This window comes from Marmota marmota, unplaced genomic scaffold, assembly GCF_001458135.2.
Source record: "Marmota marmota marmota unplaced genomic scaffold, marMar, whole genome shotgun sequence".
Classification (NCBI taxonomy): Eukaryota; Metazoa; Chordata; class Mammalia; order Rodentia; family Sciuridae; genus Marmota; species Marmota marmota.
In genome coordinates this window covers 35,096,814-35,108,059 of record NW_025999900.1, presented here as the reverse complement: position 1 = coordinate 35,108,059, position 11,246 = coordinate 35,096,814, and the positions used below count along the sequence as shown (strand labels likewise).

The 11,246-nt window shown below is 47.8% G+C and overlaps 1 protein-coding gene across 6 annotated transcripts in view; it reads right to left on the bottom strand.

Annotated features, from left to right (window-relative positions):
- Positions 1-780: 780 nt before the first annotated feature.
- The window catches only part of Acin1 (apoptotic chromatin condensation inducer 1), a 34,912-nt gene continuing 24,446 nt past the window's right edge, over positions 781-11,246 (bottom strand). For 4 of the 6 annotated variants that reach the window (XM_015492667.2, XM_048798826.1, XM_048798828.1 and 1 more), the window contains 10 exons: positions 7,863-7,905; positions 5,967-6,100; positions 5,696-5,848; positions 4,733-4,874; positions 4,267-4,412; positions 3,715-3,822; positions 3,473-3,580; positions 2,914-3,238; positions 2,705-2,805; positions 781-1,719 (listed from right to left, as the gene is read on the bottom strand). In XM_015492667.2, the coding sequence (XP_015348153.1) occupies positions 1,393-1,719; positions 2,705-2,805; positions 2,914-3,238; positions 3,473-3,580; positions 3,715-3,822; positions 4,267-4,412; positions 4,733-4,874; positions 5,696-5,848; positions 5,967-6,100; positions 7,863-7,905 (1,587 nt within the window). In that variant the 3' untranslated portion in view covers positions 781-1,392. The remainder of the gene's footprint in view (positions 1,720-2,704; positions 2,806-2,913; positions 3,239-3,472; positions 3,581-3,714; positions 3,823-4,266; positions 4,413-4,732; positions 4,875-5,695; positions 5,849-5,966; positions 6,101-7,862; positions 7,906-11,246) is intronic. The other 2 variants (XM_015492676.2, XM_015492692.2) reach the window with 2 other exon arrangements.

The following is an 11,246-nucleotide window of genomic DNA, read 5'->3' as shown; positions in this document are numbered from 1 at the left end:
CGTCCGCCCTCCGCGCGTCCAGATGCGGCGGCCCGTCCGAAGCAGGGCACTCGGGTAGGAGGACAACATCCAGGCCACAGCGCCAGGCCATTTCCGAAGATCCGTCAGGGAGGGTGAAACAGCGAGCGCCAGGCTGCACGTCGCCCGCAGCAGGGCAAAGAGCGAGCGCGCGGTGAGGCGGGGAATTAGGAGCCCACTGCGGAGACCAGGCTCCTCGCTCCCGGACCGGCTTTTGGGACCGGTGTAGCTGCAGGACGACAGCATCTTGGGATGTTTGCACTTCAGAACACCGTAGCGCGTCGACTGGGGTGCGCTGAAGAATGGCAGGAGGGTCCAGGAAGCCTATGAGTCGGGCCCAGGGAAAGGGTCAGGGATGCAGGCACGACATCAACGGGAGGGCGGAGGTGGGCAGTGGAACCTTTTTGGGAAGCTCATTTGCAAGACCTACAGAGTGTGGGACTACCGCCCCCTGGTGGCAGTTGTAGGAAGCACCTCGAAGATGGTGACCGAATGCCCAATACAGGACCAGGAAGCGGGAAGCTGGCCATTCTAGGCCTGCTGCAACGGAAATGGGGTGTTTCATTCCCCTGGGGTTCCCCCTCCCCCAAAGTGAGCAAGACCCACAGCAAGAATGAAAAACTGTGGGACGTCCCTGCTTCATGAAACAGGAGTTGGCTGGAGTGCATGGAATCTCAGTCGTGACTGCTCCGTGCAATAGCCATTCTCTTCAATTTGGCTTCTCACCCAAACCCTTTTCAACAAAAGCCACACACATACTTGTTAAAACTAAGTCAGATTTTTATTTTTTTCCATAGACCACATCATTTAATAATAAAAAAAATAAAAATAAAAATTGAACGAAAGGAAAAGGTGGATATAAAGTGGAACCAGTGGGCAAGAGGCAAAGGCTGCAGGACAGAAGAGACTGGGAACTGCAGGGGCCCGGGGACTCAGGAAGAGATGCTGATTCAGCTCATAGGTGACCCAGTCCTGGCCCCGGCTGTTCCCAAGAGGAGGCTGTGAGTACCCAAGGAAGGTGGTGAGTAGGACAGAGGGAAAAATCAGAGGTTTGGGGGACTTGGTTGTTCCCCACCTCTGGCCAACCACCTCCCTCCATAACCTGGCTCTTCCCTCTCACAGACTTAATGGAAAAATGAGAGGGAAGGGAGGGCTAAGCCCCAACAGATAGGTTAAGGAGAGTGTATGAGGGGGAAAGATGGCCACTGCTCCATTTGGTTATGTGGGGACAGGTGGCAGTCATACTTCAGCACTGGGCAAATGGTGTGAAAAACCCTTGGTTACAGGGTGGTGGTGATTGTACCTATCCCTCTGTGGCCTTCAACCCCCTGGGGCAGAGTGGCTGGTACCTGCAGCTCTCTAGTGTTTTCCCAGCTAGCGACGCCCACCCCTGTCACGAACAGGTGTGCTCCGACTTCGGCTTCTGCTGTGGCGCTTGGTGTCTCTGCGATCCCTCTCCCTGCCTCGTTCCCGGTCCCTTTCTCTATCCCGATCTCTGTCCCCCCTGTCCCTCTCCCTGTCCCTGTCTCTCTCCCTGTCCCTCTCTCGGCTATGCTCTCGACGTTTCTCCCTCTCTAGCTGTCGGTTCCGTTCCCGCTCAGCTTCCTTCTCACGCTCCTTCTGTTCTTCTTCTTCTTGTTCCTTTCGCCGCTTTTCCCGTTCCTTGGCGCGTTCAGCCCGCTCTGCCTCCTTCTGAACAATCTGTAGCCAGAAGGGTAGAGAGGAGGCATTGCAGCCCTGCTTGCCTTGGTCCTACTCTGTCCATCTTGCGTGGATCCCTCAAGGTCACTGTAAGCTTTGCTAAGCAGGAAGGGGGGGGAAGGGACTTCACAATTGGACCCGTCTTTCTCAGGAGCCTCTTTTTCAACTTCCATATGCTGATAAGCATTGGTGATATCCATGCCCAACCTGTTATTTCCCTAGCTTCCATCACCCTAGATGTAAACAAATCTCTTCTCTTGAGTTTTAAGCCTGAAATTCTCAAAAGGCCCATCACTATTAAAAAGCAATAATCACCCCCCCCAAAAACAACAACAACAACAACAACAAAAAAAAAAACCACAAAGAAATGGATGACTTTATAACAGATTTCTTAGCCAGGCCTGTAATCCCAGCTACAGTTCAAGGCCAGTTCTGGCAACTTGGTGAAGCCCTGTCTCAAAATAAAATATAGCTCAATAGTACAATAATCCTGGGTTCAAGCCCCAGTTCTGCAAACAAATATAAACCAGCTTCTCAGATGCCTACAAACCTCAGTTCCTGTCTGTGATCATCTTCACTCAGGTTTGGTTTATTTATTTATCTGGCAGTGCTGGAGATGGAACCCAGGACTTCAAACATTCTAAGCAAGCACTCTACCACTGTGCTGCATCTCCAGCCTTCAGGTTTGTTTCTTCTTTGGCATACTCATCCAATTGTTTCCTTTTTTTGTTTGCTTTGGGGAATAAGCCCAGGGGTGCTTTACTACTGAGCCACATCTCTAGTCCTTTTTATTTTTTGAGAAAGGGTCTTGCTAAATTGATGAGGCTGGCTTTGAACTTGCAATCCTCCTGCCTCAGCCTCCTGAGTCACTGTCTTCCCTTATTATCCTAAGCCAATATCTGGGCCTATTCACTTTGAGCCATGTGAATATCCTCTCCCACTGACCTCAAGTCTTGCAACTGTGAGCATGAAGCAGAGTACTCACCTGGCTGTCAGTAAGTGGGAGCCAATAGATGCAGGGAGCTGCCTTAGTCTTACGAAAAAGATCGTCTAGCAGCTTGGCAGGTGGCTCCTCCTGGGCTTTCTCTGAGGTATAAGAATATGAATCACATGATGCACATGACCCTGACCCATCTCCCCTTTGGGTCTCTGTCCCACCACCTAGGGGACACATATGCCCCCACAACTAAATACCTTTCTTCTCACTTTTCTTCTCTTTAGACTTTGCACGTTCCTTGCGGCGGCGATCACGGGACCGTGATCGGGAACGGGGACCTTCTCGAACTTTATCACGATCCCATTCCCGCTCTGATCGAGTTCGTTCTCGTCGCTCCATTTCCCGTTCCCGTTCTGCCCACTGTTCCCTCACTGCCCGTTCTTGCTCCCGCTGTTCTGCCCGTGGGTGCTGTGGTGGCTGGACTGGGGGTGGGGGCGGAGGGTGAAGAGGCCGGGGTACCCCCTGTTCCTCAGTCTTAGTTTCAGAGGGACGGTCCACCAAGAGGCCCCGGTGGTAGTCCAGCTGTGGGCAGAGGAGGAACAAGTACAGTCAGTTTGGAGACACTATCACTCCCATTAAAGAGACCTAGGAGTACAGGCACTTTGAGGAGCTCTAGTTCAACTAAGGGAACTAAGTAGGCAGGGAGAAGAGGGATGAATAATCTCAGTGACTACAGATTTGGTCAGTATCTCAGCTGGAATGTAGCAGAAAATGGTTTCCCCTGTCTCCCCTTCTTCCTCTCCTTAAGTTTCTTACCTCATCTTGTTCAGCATAGTCAGCACAAAGGAATTTGGGATTGGACTGGGGCCATTTGACCCCATGCAGAGCTGTGCGGGTGGCAACGGCTTCCTCTACTGTTGAGTACTATAGAGGGAGAAGGCAGAGAGTCATGGTATAACTTCAATCTTCTCCCTTGCCACAATGCCCTTAAGCCTGACCACACTGGTCACAAAAGGAAATATACACCACAACCTATAGAATCAGTTTCTTCCCCTCACCGTTACAAAGCAATGAGATTTGATCTTGTCAATCCAGAAGGCCTCTTCTACTAAGGTTCCTGTACGTCCCAACAATTCCTTCAGTTGGCCTAAAGTGAAGGGACGAACCTGCCAATGAAAATAGACTTTCAGGGCTGGGAATAAAGCTCAGTGGTAAAGCACTTGCCCCAAAATGCATGAGATCCTCGGTTCAATCACCACTACTGCAAAAAAAAAAAAAAAAAGGATTTTCAGGGTCTTGGAGAGGGCAAGAACACCCATATATCCAGTCTTAGAAAATGATTAAAAGTATTTATTCAAGGTCAGGAAATGAGTAACTGGCAAATCTTGGTGTTCAACCTCAGATGCATGAGCCCCAAGCTCAAACTCTTTTAACAACTAAAAGTCTGGAATGTGGGCCAGGTATGGTAGTACACATTTATAATTCTAACTTGGGAGGCTGGAAATTCAAGGCCAGCATTAGCAACTTGTCTCCAAAAAAATAAATAAAGAGACAAGATTGGGGATTGTAGCTCAAAGGTTCAATCCCCATGTTCAATCCCAATGACTTACCAAATTAGAGATATGGACGATGTTACTGATTTTGCCCCGGGGTGGGGAGGGCACCTGGGCAGTTCGAACTGGGTCATCAATTGTAATGGAAACTCCAGACTTCTGCTGGCTAATGGACCGTCGAGTTAAAGTGTCTCCTAAAGTCACTATCAAAGAGAGCACAAGAATAGCTTTTAGTAGGGAACAATGTTGGCTTACCTCTAAATATTGACTGAAGTAGCCACTCTTCAATCTACATGTGCTGAGCATCCATAATGTACAAGGAACAATGCTAGGCTAATCTCAATGTGAAGATTCAAATATTAAACAGATTCTCGCCAAGCTCAAGTAGCTTTAATATCTAGAAGGAGATGACAAATATGGGGAAAAAAAAAAAAACGAACTAAAAGGTAGAAAACATCAAATGCCTACAGAGGTCCAAATGAAGTGCTTTGGGAATCAGTGAACTGCATTGTATTTCATTCACCTTTCTTTACTTCATGTTCCACAGGAGGTGGCAAGGCTACCTCTACTGACACTTGGGGAGGTACAGGGGGTTCTGCTTCAGGCTCCTTTTCTTCTTCCTCTTCTTCTCTCTGCCCATTTTCCTGGCCTTCTGCAGGTACTACCTATAAAGGTACAAGATAACAGAGGGTGTGTCTATCAAAACCATACTAGCACATTCTTTTCAGCCTCTAGTTCTCTGGTGAGACAGTAGTAGAGCCAACCTAGAAGGTTCCTTCTGCTAAGGGGAGATTTTTATTTTCTCTTTTTTGCAGCACTGAGGATTGAACCCAGGAGCCCTCTACCACTGAGCTACATCCCTAGCCCTATAGGGTCTTGATAAGTTGACAAGGCTGGCTTTGAACTTGAGATTCTCCTACCTCAGCCTCCTCAGTAGCTGGGATTACAGGTCTGAGCAACCAAGCCCAGCTAAGGGGAGACTTTATTATTTATAGTTATCTCCCACCAGATCCTGAGATTGTTACTACATCAACTTTGTCTTAAGAAAAACTAACATAGGTCAGGCATGGTGGCACATGCCTATAATCCCAGTGGCTTGGGAGGCTGAGGGAGGAGGATCATGAGCTCAAAGCCAGTCTCAGCAACTTAGCAAGACCCTGTCTCTAAAAGAAAAACTAATATAGAAGTAGGCAATTATTTATGGTTAAGGCAAGATAATAAAACATTTAGGCTTTGCAAGCCACATGGTACCTTGCAACTTCTTAACTCTGGTGATACCACACATAAGCAGTCATAGCCAAGAGTAAATGAGCTGGTGTGGTTGTGTTCAATAAAAATTATTCACAGAAGGCAGCGGACTGGATTTGATACTCTGACCAATTAACCCAATACTTTAGAGTTCTTTTCCAAGATTTTACCTTAGCTCCTCACCTGCCTGTTCTGTGCCTACTACCCTTCCCCTGATGCTAGAGTGTAGAAGCCTTACCTGAGTGACTGTCCGGCATATTTTCAGCCCCTTGTCATGGGTCCCATCGTCACCATTACGCTCTGTCTCATCCTCAGAGATGCGGGAGTCATCAGCATGAAGATCCACAACAGCCTCCTGCCCCGCCAGGGGTTTGATGTCGGGGATGAGGCTCTGGGACACAGATACCCCCCTCCCCGTTACACTGGGCCCATGTCTACTCCCACCTTAACATGTCTTCTCCCACCTTAACATGTCTTGTCCTCCCTTTCCCTGGCTCTTCCCACCTCACCTTGAGTGATTCAGTGGTGATACTGATGGAGGGCTTCTTCTGTGTGGTGGCTGTGCTGGCTCCCCAACGACGTTTCCGACCAGGCTGGCCACCCTCTGTGTCACTGTTTCCAGCTGGTACCCCCTTGGTAGCTGCTGTCCCCAAGAAATAGGACCAACAGTTAGATGGTCTCAGGCCCTCTGCTGGTTCACACCATAATACCCACAGGTTGCCTTCGACTGGAGTTTTAGTAAAAGGTTAACTTAAGAAATCATATGGCTTCAGAGTGACCAATAAAAGGGCTGGAGTCCCTTTCTGACAGACAAAAACTATAATCTATAAAAGCAAAAAGGGAGAGATAACTAACTCGTTTGTTGAGCAGTTGTTATTTTGGCATTAGGGACTGAACCCACAGGTGCTCTACCACTGACCAACATCACCAATCCTTTTTATTTTAGGGCAGTGTCTAAGTTGCCCAGGCTGACCACAAACTTGTGATCCTCCTGCCTTAGCAGTTTAAGCTTTATTTATTTTTCATCAAATGATAGTTTCTCTCTCTTTTTTTTTGTAATGGGGACTGAACCCAGGAACTCTACCACTGAGCTACACTGCCAGCTTTTTTTTTTTTTTTTTTAATTTAGCTTTTAGTTGGATACAATATCTTTATTTTACTTGTTTATTTTTATTTGGTGCTAAGGATCGAACCCAGGGCCTCCTATGTACTAGGCGAGCACTCTGCTGCTGAGCCACAACCCCAGTCCCAGCTGTTTTTTATTTTATTTTTGGACTGGGTATTGAACCTGGGGTGAGCTACATCCCCAGTCCCTTTCATCTTTTGATATAGGATCTTGCTAAATTGTTGAGGCTGCCTTGAACTCTAATCCTCCTTCCTTGACCTCCTGCCTTAGTGCAGTTTGAGCTTTTAAATGGTAAGCAAAAACATCTGACGTGGAAGAGAAGACAGTCTAGGTATAGGAATGCATAAAAACCAAAGAGATGTTGGGCATGGTGGTGCATACCTGTAATCCCAGTGACTCAGGAGGCTGAGTCAAGAGGATTGCATGATTGAGACTAGCCTTGGCAACCTAGCAAGACCCTGTCTCAACATAAAAAACAAAACAGGATGGGAATGTAGCTTGGTGGTAATGGTGAGGTTCCCCTGGGTTCAGTCCCTAAAATGGTGGTGGTGGCAGTGGGGGACCAAATGACCACGTCATGTTAAAAATCTAAGCAGAATTAAAAATTAAAATGTGATCTCATACTGTAATTCCCACACTACAGTTTGATATCTAAATTATAAACAAACAACTATTATACCTTTTTTTTTTGAGGAGGGGGTTTAGGGAGGATTGAACCCAGAAGTACTCTACTACAGGGCTACATTCTCTGCCTTTTTAAAGATAGGTTTTGCTAAATTATTCATACTGGCCTCAAACTTGCTATCCTTCGGCCTCAGCCTCCTGAGCAGCTGATATTAGAGGGGTGCTCCATCACACCCAACTTATTATACTTTTGTAATCTAGAGTTCCACATTGGAAAACTGTTAAGAGCTGGGCATAAGGACAGGTGCCTATAATTCCAGCTACTTGGAAGGAGTCCTGACTGTGAATTTGAGGCCAAACTGGGAAACATGGCAGACCTCATTACAAAAACAAAAAGGCCTCTAAAGCTAGGTGGGAAATGATCTGAGACACAGTGCATCTCATTAAAATATAACTGGAGAAACATGACAAGGACTATCCAAAATTTTAAATTTCAAAATGGAACCCAAAATATGTCAGGTACAGATTTGCTAGGTGAAGGGGCAGAGAAGGGATGACTAAGAATTTCACTGAGAGAGAATGGGACTCCATTTCTCTATGAACACTGATTTGATGGTATTCCTGGCCTTTATCAGGGATTCAGGGCTAGACTTACAGACAACGGAGATCTTCCTCTTGAATGATTTGGGCAGCGAGCTCTGTATAGAGAAGATAAGGGGGAGAAAGAAAGAGAGACACCCCACAGAGAGGGGGAAGGAGGTTAAATGGGGCAGTCTTAGCATAGGCTCCAAAGACACACAGAAAGAGACAGAGAAAGATAGAGACACAGAGACAGGGACAGAGACCAAAACAGAAGCGGCAAACGGCAAAAACGAAGCAGAATCAATGCAAGTTAGAGAAAAAAATAAAAACCAAACATCAGCAGGGAGAAGACATCTATTCCATACCAAACCTATGTATTAGCTTTACCAGAAATAAGCTGGAAGAGGAATCAGCAGCTTCCCATACCTTTATAGATGTTGGGCGTGCCCTCTTCCACTATCTCTACAAGTTGAGGACACCAAGCCCAACAAACTGTGCCCAGAACTGGGTCATCTACTCTCCCAGGAACTTCCTTGCTAACCCAAGGAAACAAGGAAAATCAACTTTGGGATGGCAACTTCAGCAGGGCAGTCCTCCTTTTCTCAATCCCCAGCCTGACATCCACTAATAGCGTCAGGCTTTGGAATGCTTGAGGGCAGGCTGTCAGGACTATCTAGGCCCCCACCATAGGAAAGGGGCCACATCAGACTCACTAGACATGAAAGGTCTCTCTAGTAAAGGGAAGTTTGTGCGAAGGACAGGATGTCCCCAGATACATTGTCATTCTTTCCAACCACTGTCTACAGTCTAGGAGAGCCTTAGTGTTTTCTCTCCAATCAGGGCTCAAGCCTTAGGGGCTCTGCCAAGGACCAGAAGACAGTTTGGATATGTTTCTCCCCTAAAACACTGAATGGAATAAAGACTACGGACAAAACTAAGGGGGGTGGGGAAGGGCAACAGAGATTTTAGGTGCTTATTTCTGGAAAAACTAAGACTACCCTACCACCCTTCTAAAGGGTAGGGTAGAACCCACTTGATGAAATCCCTTTTCCCTAACCACCCCCGGCCCCGTTTGTGTCGTCTAACCAAGTCTCCTTGGTCTCTGTTAAGGGCCAGCCTGACCCTTAGCTGGGCCGCTCTCGATGGGTAAGTTAGTGAGAAAAAAAAAGGTCTTAATTAAAACAGGAAAAACATGAACCAAATAAATAAATCCAACAAAGAAATCAGAAAAATAAGGATAAAGAAAAAAAAATCAAAATAAAAAAGATTAAAAAAAAAAAAAAAGGAAAAGAAGAAGAAAATAAAGAAGAAAATAAACTAGGAATATGACAAATGTTCCAGGTACCATCTCACACCTGGGATCTTCAGTTCAGCCAATCGCACCTCACTGTGTACTGTATCTAGTCAACCGCCGGTCCAATCAGAATGAGCCCTCCCTGCTAGGCGCTGTGCAATTGGTGGGGGGTTGGGTTGGCAAAAAAGGTGGGCGCACGGCGTGGTAGTCAGCACGGCACTGCCAGAGTCCTCCCAGGGGCGCAGGGGGGGCGGGAGGGAAACGTGTGGGGGGACGCTGCCCAGTTTCCATGATGTCAAGACAGTTCACTGGCGGTGGCCAGGCTCAGCGAGGGGTAGAGGGGGGAAAGGGGCAGAGACATCAGTCCTGGCCCAGTAGGGGCATCATCTTGCAGTCCCTGATGAGATGGCCTGTGAGTAGCAGGAATGGTCCTTGCCTTTTATCATGAGAGCAAGCAGGACCCTATGTCCACCAGTGGCAAGCGGCAGCAATACCACCACCCAATACTTGGAATCCAGGTGATGACTCCAGAGTCCCTTTCTCCTCTGCCTGTAACTGGGGAAGGGGTCCTCTCATCGAGTGGGATCATGGAGCCTCTGATGAAGGTAGCCTGGGGTAGTAGGTGAATATCCCCAGGACCTGGTGCACATTCAGCAGCAAGGTCAGAATACTTTTCTTCTGAGTTGTGGGCAGCATCTCCTCAGGGACTCCAGCTGAGACAGTGGTTCCAGTCAGGTAGATGAATGAGCCCCTGCCTCCAGGGATGGAGGAGAAGTTGGAGCAATCAACATGCTGCCCTTCACCATGGACAACAGGGACCAAAGGAAAGTCCATCTGATGAGCAAGTGGTGATACATGGGCTGGGCTGTCATCAGCATTAAATCCCTGGGGCACAAACCCTAGACTTCTCTGCAGGGTTCCTAGTCGTCACAGCTTAAGCCGAGGGCCCCACTCAGTGTTTTACAGCATGGCACTGTGATCACAAACATTGACTCTTTAGGTTGTCTTGGTGCCCTAGATGGGGATCCCAACAGTCTGTAGCAAACAAGGCAACCCACAATCCTTGATAGGGCAAGGGCATGTGGGCAGGCGCCCCAGCACTGGCACAAGCTCTTCTTGGGGTGTCCCAAGTAGGGAGATGATGCAAGTCCACCCCTTTCCAAATGCTTTTTCTCAATACAAGTCTCTCCAGAAACAGTGCTCTTCTTGGCCCCCTGATGTAAGCAAGACAGGGAGGCAAAAGGGGGCCCATCACAGGAGCCCACATACATGCCCCCCTCTGGCCAAGACACCTGGATAGCAGACTTGGCTCTGATTGGGCAGCTCAGTAGCAGCGGGTGGGTCCAGAGGAAGAGGCGGCATCAGCGATTGGCCAGTTGGGCAGGGTTATATTTTACGGGCGGATTACCGTACATGAGGTACTTGGACAAAGTTTTACGGGGAAGAAGGACCTTGTAATAAATAATATTCTGCACATCAAATCACTTTCACCGGCCCCCGCCCCCGCAACACACACCAGAGAAAGGCTACACACACAACAGTCCCTCCCACCCATTATCCCACTCCCAAACCCAGCTAATTATATTATTGTAAGAGCCAAGAAGATTTCGCTGGCTCTGATGGGGGGAGCCCCCTGAACTGGGTGCAGGACACCAGAGAGTATATATGCCAAAAAGGGAGGCCAAGGGGTTATAGATATGGAGAAAGGACCTTCTGGATCAGTCCAAGTGCTAGCTTCTAAGGAGCTACATATCTGTAATGAGACCACTGGGGGGCAGATGAGGAACAAAAATTCCTCAGCATGGCTCATCTGGTGAGAACCACCAAAGCCCACTAGATGGCGTTGACCTACATCAGGCTTTTAAAAAGGAGGGAAAGCTCAAGGAGTTATCTAGAGGAGCTTGGGAAAATAGCAGGAAAAGCTGAGCCTGGGTCTTAGACTAAGATTCATTAACAGACTTCCAATTAGCTACAAACTTCCAGGAGTCTGGACTATACTACTTCCCCCACAGGGAAAGGATGAATAAACCCTGTCCCCATCACAAGGGGTCTCCCTTGCTAAACCAGCGAATTCTCCCTTGGCCCTGTCTTGATCCAAGGACCTGCCTCATCCCCTCTTTAAATTATCCCATTTTGTAAGAGGGTTCACCAGAATGGTCTACT